Source organism: Pseudopipra pipra, chromosome 2, assembly GCF_036250125.1.
Source record: "Pseudopipra pipra isolate bDixPip1 chromosome 2, bDixPip1.hap1, whole genome shotgun sequence".
Taxonomy (NCBI): domain Eukaryota; kingdom Metazoa; phylum Chordata; class Aves; order Passeriformes; family Pipridae; genus Pseudopipra; species Pseudopipra pipra.
The window spans coordinates 115,346,254-115,366,783 of NC_087550.1; the positions used below are offsets into that span (position 1 = coordinate 115,346,254).

Sequence of the window (20,530 nt, forward strand, 5' to 3'; positions counted from 1 at the left end):
TACCACAGAAAAAGACGCAGATGAAAGACCAAATAGTGTCTGGATCCGTGTAAGCACTGCAAGATGCGTGTGTGTGTATATATATATGTGCTTTCGTTCAGTTTTGCACAGGCTCTCACTCAATTATTTGATGTGCTCGCCTGTCTGGGCTGTGACCTTCTAGAAGGGCCCCCTCCTCCAGTCCCCCCTACACGACTTGTCAACACATTAGTCATATACAACTCAGCTGATGCCAAACGGCCGCAGTTCAGCCAACTATTGAGAGGCAGGGATATTCTGCTGCCTTCTTCTATTGGTCTTGGGTTTTTCCACTGTGCGGCCCCGGTGGTGCTTTAAGACTGCGGAGGGCTGGGGTTAGCGCTGCCCTCCGCCGCGCCGGCAAGGCAGGGGAGGTGAGCGGCGGGCTCCGAGCGCTCCGAGCCGCCAGAGAGCGAGGGGAGCGAGGAGAGCAGGCAAGAGAGAAGGGGAAAAGGAAGATGTGCCCGCCTGCCCGCCCGCCCGCCGCCGGGCCGAGGGGAGCCGTGTGAGGAGCCGTGCGAGGAGGCGTGCGAGGAGCCGGCTCGCCGCGGCTCGGGGCCGGCCGCCGCCGGCGGGGATGCTCGTGTGGCCGCGCCGGAGGATTTTGTCACCTGTGGCCCTGCCCCCGCCGCCCTGCGGGCGCCTCCCCGAGCCAAGGACACACCTGGGCGCCGCGCACCCGCCTCCCGCCCCCGCCGCCGGCCGCCTCTTCCCCCGCCCGAGCGCCGGGCGAGTGTCGGCGGAGCCGCGGGGCTGCAGGCGGGGCTGAGCGCTCGCTGGGCGGACGAGCGGCCCCGCAGGCTCCGAGCAGCCACCAGCCGAGGGAGGAGGAGGAGGAGGAGGTGGAGAAGGAGGAGGTGGTGGTGGAGGAGGAGGAGGAGGAGGAGGAGGCGGCGGCGGCCGGACCCGGTGCGCGCTGCCTGGCAGCTCCGGCCCGGCCGTGGGCGCGGCGGGCGAGGGCGAGCCCGGAGCGGGGAGCGGGGGAGCGGCGGGGGCATGTGGATGTTGGCCGTCGCCTTGCTCCACAGCATCTCGCATGGTGAGCCCCCCGCCGCGGGCACCTTTTTCCCTTCTCCCTCATCCTTCCCCTCCTGCCGGCCGGGAAGGGGAGCGGGTCGCGGCGGTGCCTTTTGTGTTAAAAAAGCGTCGCGCTGGCGGTGTGAGATCGTTTAAACTCGCTCACCTCGCGAAGTGACAGCCCCGTCACCAGCCGCGTCCCTCGGCGTCTGCCTCCCTCGGAACACCGCGGTGCTCGGAGAGAGCAGGGAGAGAAGCGCTTTTTCTTCTCTTTTCTTTCTCATCTGGAAAAGTACAGAATTTCGCCAAGTGCCGTATAAATCCGTCAGAGTACACGGGGATAATTTGAAGGGCTTTCATCCTAAGCGGTCGCATTGAGATATTGCTTCCTTTTGCGTTTTTCTTTTTAAGTCGCCCTCTGCTTTCACCTTACAATTTTTTTCTATATATATTTAAGAAGTTATATTTTAAATTTACTTCACTTTCATCATTTCACCATAAAGGTACCTGCTTTGAAATTTTTTTTTTCCTCACTCATTTATGTAAAAATATGCACGGATAAGCATTACATCATCTGGAAATGTTGAAGACTTTCAGTTAATTATAAAGTTAGGAAGACGATATTAGAGTGGGGATAGAATAAGGGTAAATCTGTTCTTTTTCTTCTTTTTTCTTTCTTTTTTTTTTTTCTTCCCCCTTCTTCATTCTGCCAACTCTTTGATTGACAAACGTTTATTACAGTTTCTGGGTGTTTTTAGTAGTGGATGGGGGGTATTTTGGAACATTCAGATATATGTGATGGCAAACCATGGCATATACGAAAATATGTTTAAATTGCTTAAGTTTTAGTAAAATGCACGTTAGCACTGCAGTTTTAAGGACAGAAAACAAATTATGCTGGGGTTCCAGCTATTCTATTGCATTGCCTCCTTCTTTTCAGACTTGAGAATGTAACGTTGCCTGTAATGCTTTACATCCTGACACATAAATCAGAAAGATTAAACACACGGTTCTCCAAATAGGCAGAGCAGGTAGAATAGAAAGAACGTTTCTTGTATTGACTGAATGAGAGAGGAGCACAGGGCAAAGTGTAAGATTTTCCTGGAAGATAGAAATAATTGAACCTCTGGCAGAGGGTGAGGAATGAATGCTGGATGAGGGTGCCTTCACATCTTCTTAAGGATACACTGGATGAGAAAACACATTGACAGGCATGGCTAGTCCAGTGTGAATAGCTGGGTAGGTCAGAAATTGGGAGGTGAATCTTAAGTGGGTATTTAGAGCGATCTTAAAACATTTTCGTGTTCTGCGTGCCACGGAATGCAAAAGGATTGAAAAACCCCAGACTATAAACTTCAAAATTTTGGAATTTCTTTTAGCAGTAAGGCATCTGCAACAAGTTCTAACATTAAGAAATTATCCATCTATTTATTTATTTATTTATTTATGACAGCCAGCACTGTGCTTTTATCTCTAACCTCTTCAGCCAGATACCTCGGAGGGAGAGATTTGCTGGTTGTAAGACAGAAAGAATCAGTCTGAAAGTGTATGCTCTGACCAGTGCTGTTCATTTAAAACTAGATTTGCATAGCAAAGGACCTCATTTCTTTCCATAAATCTTATACTTTTTTTAAAAAAAAAAAAAAAAGAAAAAGCGTGTATTTTTTTCCTACTGTACTGATGCTATAAATTCATGTTCTAACCTAGTTAGTCCTCATTCCAGGGGTTTTTGAAGAACAGAGTAATTTTTGCTTTATGAGATTGAAATACTATGAAAATCACTTTCATTTATTCCTTGATCTATGAAGTGAGTAGTAATTTCACTTTCACTTTCCATGTGTTTTTGGATCACAGTCAAACCTGAATTTGTATCCCAAAAATACAACAGTATAATGTGTACATGATGGATGCATCTGCATGGATTCTGTGCTGCCACATGGCAACATCTGTACATTTGTGACTCTTGGAGGACTAAAATTAAATGTTTTTGTGTATAGCAATATTCTAAGATGAAAGCATTGTAAAAACCTATAGTTGGTGGTTTAGTGATTATTTGCAACTTAAAAAGTGTGTTTGTTTTTGGCATCATACTTGATGTCAAAATGCATGTTTTTAGGGTTTTTCTAGAGGATTTTTTTTTGAAAACAGCACGTACCTTCATGTTCTGACTCAATAACATGGGTTTGGTTATTAGTAGCACTTATTAGGACCATTATATTAGAGTCAAGAGTCAGGGAATAATATTGTTAAAGGACTTCAGATTGTAATGCAATGTCATATCAGATATGTATCTCTTTGAAGGAAATGACTGCATATATAAATAGATATGTCATGTACACATTTATTTTCATTATTCTGTCTATAACTATGTCTGAACTCCTCTGTGTGACAGGCACTATTCTTTTATGGCTTTATCTGGTGGGGGGGGCAGTTTTCTGCTTGGCTTCTGCCATTGCCATTTCTGAACCCCTTATGGAGCCAAGCTACATTTGCTTAAAACACAGGCACATGTATAAGTAGTTTTCAACTATGTGTTACATCTCATTCTAATTGAACTTTAAAATGTGTAAGATCAATCATGTTGGTCTTGGTTTTGATTTTTTTTTTCTTTTTTTTGTGGGGAGGAATAGGTTGAAGAACAGTCCCATGCTATGGGTTTAACTGCAGTTGTGATCTTGGGCTAAATTTCTGTTGAAGATAATGGAAACCATCTGAATAACAGTAGCAAGGTTGGCCCCCATGTTTCCCTATGGTCTCTCAGCACAAATACATTTTGTCAAATTAGATATGAGCAGTGTCACTGGGTAGGCTTTATGTTTGTGAAATAGCTTCCTTTTGGGGACAATAAAATACTGACACGCTGTTACATCCAATTAGTACTTCAGAAGCGTGAAACAAAACCTCCCCGAATACCTGGCTAAAGTTTATATATTTTGTGAAGGCTCCAAGCTCTCATTGCTGTGAGTTCCTTAAAAGTACAGGTAACTATTACCCATAAATTCATTGCAGCCTTGGAGGGTGCGTGGGATGATATAGACATCAGTGGGAGCTCTGCAGCTGAATTCACTACCTTGAAAGCCTGAGTCATGCAGTTATAATCCTGAGCAATGCTTTTGAGCTACCTTCAGGGTTACTCTACCTGCACTACCTTCTGTGTTACTACACCTAAGTATTCCAGGAGGGAGCATTTCAAATGAACAGCAGAAGTCTACTGGTCATAATTAGTGAGGGGGCATTTCACTAATTGCTGTGAGAGGAGGAGGGAGAAGGCAGGGGAGGCTGTGAGGGGAGAATGGCCTCCTTCAAAATCCTGGCTCTTCATTGTAATTACAGTGATCAAGCTAGTTCAGAATTAGGCTGCTGTTTTCAGAAACGAGTGTCTCTCAGCATCATTCAGTCCCTGCTGTAGGTATGCTGAACCCATCTGCAGGCTTCTCTCTGGCTGCATTTCTTATATGCCTGTTGTCCATGGATGCTCTGCTGAAATCAATTGAGCATCGGGAGGCACCCAGTACAGCACAGATGACACTAAAAATAAATTTCCATTAAAATGATTTCCTGTTTGAATCCTTTCCCTGCTGTATATCTATCAATATGGGTTTTAGCAGCATATTAGAAGGCTGAGGAGGATCACACTGCACTGAGAGCAGGGGCTGGGCTGGAGAACGAGTAGCAAACGCTACAGTGGTGCTAATGATTGCTCTCCAAAGAAAATGGTGACTCTCAGTGTTGGGGATGAAACATTTGATGAAAAAAGCAAAGGGCTCTCTTTGTAGAAACGTAGTGTGATAGGTACATAGCTGATGTGGAATTGTGTAACCAAATTTAATTTAGAAAGTTTATGTGCAGAAAGCATTCAGCTTGGTGTGTGTTTGTGGATGGCAGTACAGCTGATGGTGTTTTTAATCTGGTGTTGCTTGAGCTATGAATAGCTATTAATTAATCAACAAATGCCAAATAGAGAAAAATTGTTATTGCTGGGCAGTCAGTGTGTTGGAAATATCTAGATCTGTTTCTAAAGGTGTGTTTCTCCTCTGCTTGGGGTGTACTGATCCAACCCCAGGTTTTGGGGGTGGCCGGTGGGGTTTCCTCCCTGCGGAGTGGGAAATGTGCTGTGCCTCCTGCCTGGTCACACACGACACTAGTGGGCAGCAAACCACACGAGTCACAACGATTCTGAAAAGCTGTGGGAGCACACAGAGCCCGGAGAGGCATTTTGTCCGTGTTTTTTTCTATCAATGCTCACTAAACTTTTTGACTGGTGGACACTGCATCTTCTTTCCACAGCACCGAACGTCAGACACTTGTGACAGTGAAGGTGTTTTTGGTAGTGTTTGAAGAGAAGTTGTTTTCCAGGAATGGTAAAAACAAACCCATAAACCCTGTTAAATAGGGGTTTATTACAGCTTTTTTTTTTTTTTTTTTATACAATCATGGGATTGTTTAGGTTGGAAAAGACCTTTCAGATCATAGAGTCCAAATGTCAAACCAGCACTGCCAAGTTCACCACTAAACTGTGTCCCCAAATACCACATCTGCAGGTCTTTTAAATACCTCTAGGGAAGGTGACTCCACTACTTCCCTGGGCAGCCTATTCCAAGGATAACCTTTTCCATGAAGAAATTTTTCCTAATATCCAATCTAGACCTCGCCTGGTGCAACTCGAGGCCATTTCCTCTCATCCTATCCCTTGTTACATTTTGGGAAGAGTCCGACCACCACCTTGCTACAACCTCCTTTCAGGGCGTTGTAGAGAGTGAGAAGGTTCCCCCTGAGCCTCCTTTTCTCCAGGCTCCCTCATAAGACCTGTGCTCCAGGCCCTTCCCCAGCTCCATTTCCCTTCCCTGCACACGCTCCAGCTCCTCAATGTCTTCCTTGTCACGGGGGGCTCAAAACTCAGCACAGGATTCAGGGTGTATTTCAGTGGCATCTCTGCAATGCTGCTGCATCTGGAAAAGTTTAGAAGCTGGTTTTAGTGTTGTTTGTTCTCTAGTAAACTGTTGTCGTGTAATATACTGATAATTTGAATTATTTGGAAAAATCTCACGGGTTTTGATGAGTAGCTCATCCAGAAAGTTCCTCCAGCTCATGAGCCTCTGGTCATGAGAGCAGCTGGGCTCAGGTTGGGCCTTCAATTTTTGTTTTTGCCTGGATAAGTGTCTTAACAAACACACTGCTCTCTTAGGTGAGGGAGTTGTTTGGGATGGGTAAATAATCTCTTTTATTTAATAAATATTGAAGTGACAAAAAAAGCAGAAAGCGACAAAACTAAACATTTTTCTGGAGGTGGGAGGTCAGGGTAGTGGACTGAAGAGCAAAATAGATGGAGTTTCCCCTTAAAGTTTACTCTGGTTAACAAGTGGGTAGGATCAAGGCCTATTTGACCATACCACTCATTTAGCCTTTGATTTTATTTGCTGCCATTTATCAATCTCTTGGTCTAGGAGTCTTTCAGACTTGCAGTAGGAAAGACTAATTCCATCTTCTACTTTAAAAGCTGAAGGAGGCAGAAAAAACCATTATATTCACCTTAATTATTCTAACATACAAATTTTTTTTGTTTTTTTTTAATGTTACTTCTTTCGAGTCATTGATATTTTAAACATTCTACAAAAATCCATTTAAGCAACATAAGTCTGTAGGTCAGAATACTTAATTATTTCAAGGTGAATGTGTAGGTGTCTGCAGTTAAATTACTTGTTTCACAATATAGTTTGAGATATTTCACAATCCTATTTAATCAGCGCTTTATATCCATTTAAACTGATATGAAATCAATGAAATTAGGATTTCAAATTATGTTATTCTTCACAAGAAACCCTATCTTCTCAGCGTTCACCTCCCTGTCCCTTGTAAGGATTTCATCAAACAATTAGTGTTTTCAAAAATAAAACGTAATATGGGAGATATTTCACAATAAAAGCCTTTCACAGCCCAATATTTTAGAGCACTGAAGAGAATACCTTCAAGAACAAGCCCCTGATTCCTCAGGCACTTGTTAGCACTGTGAGCTTTTCTTGTCATTGCTTGTCTTTTGATACTGCCATTCACAAAAAAAATCCTTATTTCCTCATAAGTATTTTTTTTTTCCCATCAGGGCATTGAATTACTCATCAGAAAAAGGGAAACTAGGGTACATAAATATATGCCTTTCATAGTGCTGTGGGCAACGTTATGATATGTTCTGAGGAAAGAAAGAAATGCAAATGGATGGACAGACAGGCTGACAGAGATTAGCAAGTCTTCCCAGCATCCCTATTTAAGCTATTTTTACTTAGAAGGCAGGGAGTAAGACTTAAGAGTGAGCCAGCAATCCTATTTATAGAAAGCCATTTTTATGTGCAAAGGCTTTGAGAAAGAGAGTCACCTCCATCCTAAACACCAGCCTCCCTGGAGCTTCCTCATAATTGAGGGAGAGATCAGCCCGGCGACCCGAGCTGCATCACTGATGCGCCTCTGCCGAAGCTTCCAGAAGGACAGAGCCTGCAGAAATGCAGGATACTGGGCCATGGGGCAGCCCAAGAGCACATCTGGAAATGGCATTCTGCTACCCATCGAGGTGGCACATACCAAAGCACAGAGAAGGATCACCTGAGGAATTTTTTGCCTCTATGCCCATGACACCCTGTGAGCTGGAGACCGACTGTCCTGCTCAAGTAGCTCTTGTGTCAGGGGCACAGTTCCTTCTGAGATTTTAAAATATATATATACATACATTTCTACACAGAAATGCACGTCCATGTAAATCTGGGATACAGTTCTTTCTGAGGTTTTAAAATATATATGTATTTCTACAGGCAAATGCAATGGTACTCTCAGGCACATGGTCCTGTGGAGGTCTAAGTGTTGGACTTCGTGATCCTTGTGGGTCACTTCCAACACAGCATATTCTGTGATATATATATATGTGAATCTGTATAGCTTATAATTGCTTAAAAACTACTGTGTGTGGAGAATTTGGCACTTGCTTTGCTGTCTGACTGATGCTATTTTCTCCCAATTAATTACCCAGTAATCCCATGCAGAAGATTTGTGTCTTAACATTTATGTTTGCACTAGGCTAAAAATTATTCTCACTTACTTTGTCATCTTTTTTTTTTTTTTAGTAATTTTGGGGAGCCCTCCAGCATTTTAAGGATATCAGAAACACGATTATCGAGATGACCGGGGATATTTCAATAAACTAGAATATAATTATGTGGCACTGCAGCTACAAATAGTTGCCTATCTACATAATCTACTCATAGTGATTCTATAGATAAGATTGTAGGGTTGCTCTGTCTATATAAATATCTGTTGGCGTGAAATCCTCTCATGTGGTTTTGCAAATTGAGTGGCTTATGCTGAGCCTGCACACTAAGGGTGTTTGTCTCTCAGATTTGCAGAGTGCCAGCCCTCAGTGGCTCCATTTTATAGGTGCCACAGAATTAAGGGGCTTGGTGGAAAGGTTTGTTTCCTGTTCTGTTCTTAAGAGGTGTCTCTGTGATAATAAACTGTTGTTCAGTAGAGTTTTCCAGAGGTTCAGTTGTTAGTGCGGAGTTCAAATAACAAATGTCAGCCTTTGACGTGTGGCTCTTGGTTAAGCTGCCTCTTGTTTTAGCTGAGAAGAATTGCTGGGATGCTGAAATGTGCAGGCTTGGAGGAACCCATATGTTGTTGTTACAGCATGTATTGGGCTCCACAAATCACATGGCAGGATCTGAGTGCACAAAATGCTGGTTGGTTGCTTTTTCCCAGACCATGGAAAGGTGATGCATGAATTGTAAGCTCTGGCTATTCCTAAATTCTCTTCTGCAATTGCTGTTCTATCAGAAATCATGGTGTGTTTGGGTCTGTTTGTTTGTTTTTGCTTTATGGTATTACCTTCTGAAGTCTTTGGGGTTTTCTGGATGAGTATCATCAGGAATTTTGGCCCTGACTCAGGAAAATACTGTGAATGCATAAAGTCAGTCTCTGGATAATTAAGAGGTGGGCATGTGACATGCTGTTAGTCTGCTTCTGGCTTGAGCTAAGGACAGAGGAAGTCCTTGACAAAGTCCTTTTTGTTATGAAAAGCAGATTCTGGTGTCCCTGGCATGGGATCTTGGTGGAAAAAAATGTTATTCAAGCAAACCAGGCTTTAGGTAGACCTCAACTTAAACAGAAAAAACCTTCCTGTCCTTCACCATCCAGAAGGTCCGACACACACTACACATCCCCCAGCTGAATTTTTTCTTCCCATTAGGTGATTTTTCAGTGGGGCAGTTTAAAAGCCAGTTCACACATTATTTCTAGGCAGGTCAACCATATTTTGTGTTGAAACTGCAGTTGTGAAGAAAAAAGCGAAGCATTTGCTAAGTCATGATATGAAGGAAGCAATTTTGGAAACTGTCAGTAAAGTACAAGTTCTCTAGATATGTCTGTAGACATCCAATGTAGAGGTTTTTATTCATAGTTAAGAGATTTTCAGATGTATAGAGTAGTATTTGCATTTTACTAGTTCATGCTTTTAGCTGCATATATTTAGGAAGCTTTTGTTTGTATCTTCCTGGTTTTATTGTGTGACCTGAAGGTTTCTCTTCCACAATGACAACCTTTTCCACAGCCCTGTTGTGCAGGGGTTCTGGAAACCAGATTTTAAGCATTTCAAGGGAAAAGATGAAAAGAATGCAGAGCAAGATTTATCTAACTATGGGAACTGAGTGATGGGCGATGCTGACCATGTTTTTTGTTGTGTCAAATGTGGCTGAGGTTTTTTGGTCTCAGATTTTTGTAAAAAAAAAAAAATAAAATATATATATATATATATATATAAAATGCAAAACAAATGCTTAGGGGAGAGGGAGGGATAGGAGTATGAACTGGATTTTTAGTGTGGAGAGTAAAGGGGTAAAAAGGGTGATCTCAAAACTACATGGGTACCCAGACAACATTGCAAGGTATAAGAAGGAGGAGAGCAGGGCATTCAAAGAGCAGAGAATCCCTGTGGGACAGTAGGAGGGCAGTCTCTGAAAGCAAAGTTTGAGCTGGACAGTTTATGGTGAAGGACTCTCAGGTCTTGGCTCCAGTTTGCAGTGGAGAAGGCATACCTGAGCTTATTCCCCTGTGAGGTGGGGAACAAAACAGCACATGACTTTGGGGACTGCCCAGTGCTGGTCCCCATCACTGTGTTCTTGGCTGCTGGTCTGTGCCAGGGAGGAAGCTGGTGCTCTCCATGGATCCTGCTGAGCCTAAGGAGGGGGTGCTCAAACTCCCAACTGCCTTTGCCCTTCACTGCCTGCATTCTGATTTTTCTCCCATTCTTGTCTGCTCTTGCTATTCCATCTCAGATATAGGCTTAGTTTGAGGCCTACCACCCCTCCTCTCCCTGTTATTCTTAGTTATTTATAAGTATTTTGGTAGGAAAAGTATTTCTCCTGTCCCTAAAAGCTTTTCCCTGAGGCAAACAGATTTGGGGGGAGTGTGGGGCAGATCAAGGATGGAAAGCAATCCTACAAATGTCAGTGCTGCTGTAGGGCAGGATGTGCAAGTCCCTGGTTTGAGTGAAGGAGGAAGGAGCTGAGCTCCTTTATTGGGCAGGAGGGAGATAATTAATCCTCAGGAATAGAGGCTGAGCTGTCAGGCTTCCAGAGAGGCACTGGCAGTGGTGATTTGCTGTTCAGCTGTTGGGAGCTGGAACTGGCAGGTTTGGTGCAGCGGGGGCTGCTCAGCGCATGTGCCCGAACACCCAGCTCTGGATGTGTTCTCCTGAGGGCACTGCTGGCTGGAGGAGGATGTCTCCAGTTCCCCACTGGAGAACAGCTCCTTGTCTCTACATCAGATTGGAGAGCTGCTTGCTTAGCAAGTCCTGAGGAAGACGGAACAGTTAGGATGGGAACACAGCCTGGAGTAGGGAATGTTTCTTTTGGTTTTTTGGTTTTTTTTTTTGTTTGTTTGTTTGTTTGTTTGTTTGTTTTTTCCTGGGGAAGAAAGGTTTAGGTTTAGCTTTTCTATCCTGGTCTAGAGCAAAAATCTTGTACAAATGCCTTCCTTTCTTCCCTGATTTTTGCCTTTATCTAGTGCACTCATGCTTGAGAAGGAGCAGGGTGACTGCAGAGAGATGTGACTGTCCTGTTAAAGTGCTACATGTGCTCAGGCTGTGTTTGTCCCACTAGTGACTGAGCTGGAGGCCTTTGGAATATCTTACCACTGGCACACATGAAGCCAATGCAGGGGAAAAGAAATGCCTGTCTGAAGACATTCTTGCTGTAGCAGTTCAGTGCATATTTATTAAGTTCAAAAGTTACTCCCTAGTGGACAAAAGCAATTACAGTATTCCTACCATGTCTCAAAATGGATTTCTATAGAAGAGCATAATGCTGATTTTTAGTAATGGCAAAAGGAGTTAATGAGGATTTTTACAAACGTTTTGCTAAATAATGGTAGTCTGACTGCTACCTAATTTCAAGAATTTTTGAGAACTTTTGGTGTCAATAAATTGTGTTTCTCTCTTGTCTGTGTTCAAAGATAACAGCCTTGTTTGCCCACCATGTAATGCAGTTACTCTTCTTCCCCATCTTGTTTCTGCTGCTTTCAGTCCCTGGTGTGGGTAAACATTGGAATAATTGGTGTAGGGGTTAAGGTTGGCTGAGCACCTCAGCTCTGGCATTTCCTAAGGCAAGTGCATTTGGCCTCGTGCTCAGAAAATTTTATATAAAATAAGTAGCATGTATTAAATAGCTTCCAAGTGGAAAATGAAGGCATTATGACATGGCACAGTGCTGGTACTCTTACAAGTGGAAGATCTGGGGGAGCTGCACTCGTGATTGCAGCAGGGGATGCTGCCATTTGGCTCAGGGCTGCTGCCCTCTCAGAGGGAAGGGAGAGAAGAGGGATTCAGGGATCGCTTTGGGAAGCTGGTTGCTGTTGTCTTGTGTTCCAGCCTATATCTAAGCATGGTGCAGTCTCAAGTAGTGTCACCATCTCTGTCACTCCCCTCTCACTTTGCCATATTGCAGTTTTTGAGAGGTGATGTAAAATCTGCTGACTTTGCTTTTAAGTTGTTGCTTGGAAAGGAAGCAAGCAGGAATTTAAAGCTAGATGTTTTAAACAAGCAACACATTTGAAAACCCATAAGTTTTTAAATTTTAATGGAATTACTTTCACTTTTTAATTAAGTGGACTCCATGTATGCTGGTATATGATCTCTCTCCTTGAGGCAGGAATGCTGCAGTGTGGTAGTTCTATCTTTATGTCAGTGAGAAACAAATTTATTGCCTTTTAATTGGAGCTCTGGACACCCTGCTCTAGTGGAAGGTGTCCATGGCAGAGGATTGGAACCTAGGTGGTCTTTAAGGTCCCTTCTAACCCAAACCATTTTATGATTCTACTATTAGTTCATCCATCACTTATTAAAAGTGTGACAATGCTTTAAAGTGATATTCAGCTCTTTGTTGCTGGGATGTGTTCTGGAATCATCACCTGCAATGGAGGGCTGCTGCTCTCTTGAGAGTTCCCAGACTCTGCACAGTGACTGCACGCAGGAGGGTGCCCAGTGTGGACAAATCCTGGGGTAAATTGGCCCTGTGCTGTAACTGGTTACCTGATTTTATCAATGTACAGTCATTCTGAGGAGCTGAAAGGATTATTAGTAATAGCTCTGTAAGAAGGATATAATCAATTTAAATTAGCTCACGGCTGAGCCTGTATGATCTGGTGTCTTTAAAATGTAGGTAAGCAGCTCATCATTTTCCTTCCTTACATAACATTGTAGGAAACTTTTTCCAAGTCCAGTCTTGTGGCACGCAGGGACATGGGTTAGTTGTGGACTTGGCAGTGCTGGGTTAGTGATTGCAGTCAATGATCTTGGAGGTCATTTCTGATCTAAATGATTCTGTGATCTTATCTATAAATGTTGCAGTTCATTACATTTAAATGGTTTTAATGTCCCAAAGAAATATCCATTTGAAGACCTAAACAGTTGTTAAGAGTAAGTCAATTACATTGTTTTGTGTAAAAATTCAAGTAAGAGACCCCTCCAAAGATCCTTTTTCCTCTTCAACTTCCTGCTTCTCCCCTTCCTCCTTTCCATACAGTCTTCCAGGCTTCCTTTTGTCCATACATCTCTTCCTGCCCACTCTCCAGATAAAAGTGACATTTTATTGCATGGGTAAACACCAGGGGGGATTTTTCTGGTCTCTCCAGATTTCTGCTTTACAGAAGTGGTATGATTTTAGCAGGGAAGCCAGACACTATTACAAAGCAAAGCTCCCTTAATATCTCCTGCTTTTCCATTCTCGCCCGCTCCGAGCCAAAAAACCCAGCTGATTCAGACCAATTATTTCAAATGCAGTGTGTAAAAGGACACTAATACTTTGCTGTATCCCTGAAGGTCATCTGACTGATCCATAGTTAAACATTCATGTGGGAGGCTCTGGGGGAAACAAGGAGGGATGATTATAATGGGAACACAGCAGGCTGAAGTCTGTGCTCGTGCTCAGGTCCTCCTAAGGCAAACCAGGGTAGTGGGGTGTTCCTGTGCTTGTACAGCCTGAATCAGCTCAGGTCTGCAGACCCAGCTGCAACAGCTCTCATGCTGGAGAACTGTGATCCAGGACACCTCTTTAAACTGCTTCTTCAGCACCACCATCCTCAATCTCTGCTGTGTTTTATTAAGGAGAAAAAAATTATCTGTGCATGATCTTGTGTCATTAAAATGTGCTGGGTGCCCAAGGTGTTTCTTCATCTGCTCCTCTAGCAGCTTTTCCCCTCAAGTGATTATGCTAATTAGTGTTTGATCAGATGATTAAATTATAATTCGATTAATCCTACGTGCTAAGTGCTCTGAATGCATTTCCATCGCCTCAGTGCCTTGTGCTTAAGCATTCCTGTTTGCAGCTTGATAGGAGGCTCCTGCCTTTCCCTGTATCTAATGGATTTTCTGTATTAGAAACACTTTGGGATACAAAAGGAAAGGGCTTTTTGTTTTCCTACTCTACTGAACAGACCCAGAAATAGGTAGGTTACCCCTAGATGATCTGAATGTTGCTAGGGATTAAAAATAAAGGTCCCAAGTCTTTCCCCCCCCCCATTAATATATACAGACCACACATCCCATTCATAACTTGCCACGACAAAAAATTGTGGTACAGCTAAATCCTCTATGGGATTCTATTCTGAGTGGTGTGTTCCCCAAATAATTCTCCTTTTTTCAAAGCTAAAATATGTTTTTGGTCCAGAGACTTCCTTCTTTACTGAACAAATTGTTCTCTCTCTGTGTGTAAGAGAGGAAGAGAGAAGGCTGTTTCTCCTCCTGCTACCTGCTCTCCCTTCCCTTTTCATCCAGGTTTATTTTTGCATGTCATCTGTAGGAGATAATCTCCACAAGGGTGTAGAATGGAGAGAACACACTGAAATGATAAACTTGGTGCTGCTAAGAGATTAATGCTTAGCTGCAGCATTGCTTTCTTTGTCTTTGGGGTCCTGCATTTTTAGGTCATCTCATTTCATATGATTCAATTCTACATATTGGAGAAAAACAACAACAACAACAATAATAATAATAATAATAATAATACTTTTAAAGAAGAGATATTTTGGCTTTGAATATTAAATATGTACAGGTGTTAGCAAAATATAGTAACTGAATTCTCTATTTTTATGGAGGTAGACACCAGTGTCTTCCTCTGTCAGAAGCTGTTTGATAGTAATGAGTGGCCTGAGTTCAGAGACAGGGTGTTAAAATTAAATCCTTTGGTTTGTTTCCATTCTACAGGGCAAAAAACGCTATCATGGAGCAACCTCCCTCCCTCTTCCCCTCTCTCCCTCTCATGAATTTATCTCAGGGGGAGTGTGAGACAGATTGAACTCAGGGTTGCCAAGACCTGTCTTGGGGGATTTTGCTTTTTTGTACCCCAGGTGTGGGAAGGTAGAGCAAGGGAATAGGGATGTAAAGGATGTTTTCCTTTCCTTCTCCCTCCCTTTGTTTAGCTTAAAAGCTGTCAGAGATTCACAGACCTCCTCTAACATCTTATTTCACCCCTTTCAGACTGTCTAGGAAGCAGTTTTACCTGTGAGGTGACTGGCATCCTACAATCTATTGCCAATTATAAAACGACATGGGGTAAATGAGTCCCTTTAATTATAGTCATAGAGGCCAAAAGCACCTTCATGCTATTAGTCTTTAAAGTGCAGTTGTGTGACAATTATGGGATATTGAGATCTCATCAAACTTATAGTTTAGGCAAATCTCTGCCTCGTCAATGAATTGAGCCTGATCCATGCCCTGTGAGCCTTGTTCTCACCACTGCCATGGATCACTCTGCTGTCATAGTTGTGTGGGGCAAAAACCTCCACCAGGAAGGCAGTGAGGAGTAGCTGGAGGCAGTAATGCCTTCAGTTGCTCCAGATAAATAGATCTGGAAGCAGGCTTGTGTCACCAACCTCATTTTAGAACTGAAAGAATTAGGCTAAGCTGAATTAAGGCTCTAATTCTAAATGAAAGTGCTAGCTTAGGATGCTGCTTAGCTTCATTCTTTTTAAAAGTTTAATTTCAGATTCATTTCCTGAGTATCCCCATGTGGACAGGTCCTCAGACTCTGCCTGGCCCTGGGTAAGCTACTTAAGCTTGTGACCTGAGGACATGGCTGCAAAATGAGCTAAAATGTGTGTGGGAAGTGCACTGGATATGCCATGTGAATTAATTTTGTGCCTCCTTTTTTTCTTTATGGCCAAAAATCTTCCACGTGGTTCTTCCACAGCAGACAGAAATCACCTGTGTAAAGGTGATATTGGAGTGGGGGAAGCATATCCAAGTGGGAAGCTGGCAAAATGGCTGTGCAGGATGAGGTACTCCATGTTATTCCCTTGAAGTCTTCAGCTCCTCTCCCTGTCTGTGTAACAGGAACATTTTCTCTGCCCACTAGACAAACGCTCTTTCGGGTGACCATAAATATCCTCAGAGCCCTGAACTTCTAAATGCAGAGGAATTCATGTTGTGCAGCATGAAAACCCTTTTGAAAATGCCATCTCTGTGTTACTGCAACATCCTTGCTCTTTTCCTGGGAAGCACACATGCAGATAGTCCAGCAGCAGAGGTCAGTGCTGATTTGCATTGGAGAAGCAAACCCAAGCTAAGAAGGAAGGGACAACCTATCTGCCTCTAATGTGTACAGAAATAAAACACTCTTCATTGCTGCTGGTGTCACAGGCTGAAGACATGTTTTCCTGTGATGTCTTCATATAAAAACTAGTAACTATTGATGGGATAACATTGTCCAGGTCCACAAGATGAGCTGTTGCTGTTTTAAGCATATAACTCTTCCTGAATACATTTGAAGCAGAGCTCAGTGTATCTGGGCTGTAGTTAGTCTGAATTCTCACCTCCAGGTAGCTACAAACATCTAAAGAGAGATTCTGAAGAGGGTCTTTCTCGGGGGAGGGAGGAGGGAGACGTGGATGACACACAGTTTTGACCTCAGTTAAAACCTCCTGAGTAACACACATACACTTGATGAACTTCCTCTCCTTTTTAAAGCTGGCATTGAAGATTTTCAAGTTCTTTGTTGCAGCATATGCTGAAACAACCCTCAGTACCAGCAAATTTCTCAGACCACTGGTGTTCTGCCTGACACACATATTGCCCTTTCTGGGAACAGTCACGCTTCCTTGACTGGTTTTAATGGATGTAAACCTTTCTCTGCTTCTCTCTCTGACCTTCCCACTTTCTCAATGTGTATAGGGTTGGCTTGTTTGTTTGATTCCAGCTGTGTGTGCTGTTTTAAATTTGGCATCAGCTCAGTCACTTCAGACCAGGTTGTTCATAGTTGCTGGAGTTGTGGTTGGGGTTGCACATGGATGCAGCTGATAGTGGGGAGAGGAGAAAGAACAGGTCAGCAAGCTGGGGCAGCCCCTTCCCTCTCACGAGACCTAAAGTCATCACTCCAAGGTTATCCCACTCTCCAACCTGCCTGTATCTGGTTTGCATCGTTGCTAAAAATTTCCCCCACCCCCACAAATCACCCCTCATGTGTTGGACAGTGTTTCTAAGCTGTGGTAAGCTTAGAAAAATATTATCAGCTGCCTCCTTGTCTTGTTTTTGTATGGCTTGTGTCAGGTGGAGCTTCAGGCCGCCCCCAAATCCTTTGAGTAGTTTGGAAGAAGCACATGCAGTTAGTTCTGTCCAGTCTTACTCTCTGAAAACTCCCTGTACCTTGCAGGTGTCTCAGCTCTCTGCTGTTTGCAATACCTATTTTCTGTACATCTCAGGAGAAAAAGAGGGACAGGAGGTTATTAGAATGAGAAAATGATCCTCTGGCACTAACCTGGATATTTTCTTTATTAAAAAAAAATAAAAAAAGCCCGCAGCTTCTCCTTGGAATTGGGTCCATGAGCAGCTGACTATGTTTGCCATGAATGACAATTAGCAATGCCTAGAAACAGCAACTAAACAGAGCAGAAATAAGATCGTCTGGGGAGAGGGGAAAAAAAAAACCCACCAAAAGCCACTGGATAACCCATATGTTATATTTTCAAAGTGGAATTAGTGAATTTAAAACTATTTAGCCACTTCATGCACTTAAACTCTGGGCCACCCATGTGTGGAAGATTTTTTTGGCTGGAGGGCAGGAAAATTAAAATTTCTGTGTCTTTTGCCTTTTCCTCTTGCATTAACAGCCAGTGCAGTGCGAGCTCTCACCTCAGGAGGAAAGGATCTTTCTTCCTTCTGTCCTCCCCTCTCCTGCCCAGGGCTGTCTCTGGTGCCATCTCACAGCACTTGGCAGTCCCAAAAAATTGGTTTGAAAGTGAGTAGAGTAGTTTGCCTGTGTTTTAACTTCTCTTTCTCCTGTTGTTCCCCTTCTGTCCTTCCCCAGTCACACCAGAAATGTAAATATTCAGGGATGATCCATCCTCAGAGATGACTAAAATGGAATAAGAAATTTTTCTTCAGCTCTGCCTGGAAGAAGCTTGGATTCACACACCTGGAGTGACTTCCTTTTATTCTCTCTTGGAAAAACTGATTTAATGAAAATAAATGTGCTTCTACAAAGTCAATATTTCTTTCAAGTTCTGCTTGTGCTTTCATCAGCTTGGGGTGTGCATGTGCGAGAATGGTTAGAAAGAATATTCAGAAAAATGCTTTCTGCCAAAGGAAGAGATCACAGATTAGATCAATGAAATTTCCACAGAAAAGAGAATTGAAGTGATTTAATTTGATCAACCAGAAATCCTACATCTGGGACCAGTTATGTTTTACTGGTGTCTCTAGCAAATAAACTTCTTTGAGAAAAATATCACAGAAGAATAACTTTCTGAAACCTCAAAAACAAAGCCTGCCATACAGTTTTCAAAATGAACATATGTGCTTTTATAAAACCATGAACATGAATGGCTTTTGATGGTGGCAAACTCTAACAAATGGGAGGGTCCTAGAAAAGTGATGTTCAATTAGTTGTACCGTGGCACATGATGGTAAATGTGAAAATGTTTGAGAAAAACGGGTCCTTTCACGACTAAAGTTTTCAAGGGACAAGTCATGCCAACATTGTCGTTAGCAAAAGAGTGAAAAATGTATGTTTTGACTTGGTTTTCCTTGTCAGTGAACCCAAACCATTTTAATCCTCTTATTTCTGAGACCCTACAGTTTATTATATCTGATTAAAAATATCTGCATTAGCCCTCCAACCCTGCACAATCTGACCCAAACCCCATGAGGACTTGGCCCCTAAAAAATTCTGGTTTTCCTGTCCTCCTCTGTTGTATCCATTCAGGAATAACAGAATTGTTCTGTATGTGTTGGGTAGGAGCAGTTGGTGGTCTAATCTATGCATATAAATGATCTTTTGGGGTTTATTCCGGGATAAGAATGTTATAACCACAGCTAATCACCTCTAAGTACAAAAAGTGAGACTCCTTTCTTTATGATGGCTGTGGCAAATATTAACACATGACAGACACACAATTGTGCTTTTGGAAAAAGGTCTCTCTCTACAATATTTTTTTCCCCACTAAGAAAAAAAATGCAGATGGAGATGCTCTTCAGGTCCTCTTTGTGTGTGATTTTTCACTGCTGACTTGTGGTAGCTCAAAATTCTTTCTGAATGGAATGGGCAATACACAGTTTATTCCACATCATGGAAAGCTGTGGTGCTCCAGAACCCAGGAAATAGGATTCTGGGAGCGTTGTAGGCTCTTGAGGTCTTCGTAAGTAATAAACATTAATAAAGGCACTTGATTTTGTGCACTGTTGTGTTATAGAAATTCCTAAATATTCTAGTACACGTAACAAGGATTTGCTTGTTCCTGACTGTTGCTCCTTGCTTTTGGGTGTGGCTAGCAATTAAATTTGCTGTTACAACTTCCCAATTCATTAAAAAATTGATTGGAATATGCAACACTACATAATATAGTATTAAATAACAGCTCTCACTCTCTCACTTCCTAGCCTGCCCTATTCTTCATTCAGAAAAAAAAAGAAAAAAAGGTCATCATTTAGTCATCACCTTTGGTCAATAAACAAAAAAAGTTGTTCTGTGACCATTTCATAGAACTATAAAAAAAAAGAAGATATAGATTTTTGCAATTTTGTGTTCACAGCCTGCAGTTTAATGTATGTGACTGAAGAAAAACCCCATCACTTTATAGACTCTTGATACACTTTTAGACATTCTGATTGACAAGTCATAAGTAGTGCTCCCAGCAACGTTTTAGTTCTGTGGATTTACAGCTCATTATCACTTATGCTCTCTGGTAAAGATTTAAAACCAGTACATTTTTAGAACCAGAAACAGGAAAAAAAAAAAGTGACTAAAATAATTACCTCTGAAATGTGCATTACTGGAGTTATCAAATCCTTATTTTAGCAGAAGGATGTATTGGTGTTTTAAAACTGAGCAGCAATTGACTCAAAGTTTCAGTGGAAATATTTCTGCCTAGATTTTGAAACTGTGTTTGATCTTAATGGCTCCATAATGAGGCAGAAGAAAAATTTTAGGCATTAGCTTAGAAACCCTAAGCTCAAATCCTTGCTTGGTTATGTGTTTCAAATGTGATGTCAGAAAAACCTGCTTGGCTTGTAGGGGTGCTGGTTCCTCAAAGAACATGACAATATAATTGTGCTCAGGAACATCACGTGTGTACTCCACGCTGGTGGTTGCTACATGGAAGTCCGAAAGAAAACCCAAATTAATTTACTGTTGAGTGAATCACTGCTAAAGAAAACAGCCTGCAGAAATGCTAATTTTAAGCAGCATTAGTGCTGTTCAGCAGGCACTTCAGAAACCTTGGAGGGGAATGAAGAACAAGTCATAGGGATGCAAATAAATCAAATCCCTCCTGTGCACTTTGCTCTGAAAAACGCAGCAAACCTGAGCTGGAGTGTGAGCACAGCAAACTGCAATGCAGCTCCTGCTTTAGAAGGAAAAAAAAAAAAAAAAAAATGTGTTATTCAGGTGAGAAATAAGCTCCCAGGTATCAATTTTATTTTTTTTTCCTCCCCTGGATCAAGGGAGCTCTTTCAAGGTAATCTGATTTGAGCGTG

General features: G+C 42.5%; 1 protein-coding gene across 3 annotated transcripts in view; it reads left to right on the plus strand.

Moving 5' to 3' along the window:
• Positions 1-932: 932 nt before the first annotated feature.
• The window catches only part of DSCAM (DS cell adhesion molecule), a 443,293-nt gene continuing 423,695 nt past the window's right edge, over positions 933-20,530 (plus strand). Inside the window, exon 1 of one of the 3 annotated variants that reach the window (XM_064647059.1) lies at positions 933-1,057. In XM_064647059.1, the coding sequence (XP_064503129.1) occupies positions 1,015-1,057 (43 nt within the window). In that variant the 5' untranslated portion in view covers positions 933-1,014. The remainder of the gene's footprint in view (positions 1,058-20,530) is intronic. The other 2 variants (XM_064647061.1, XM_064647060.1) reach the window with 2 other exon arrangements.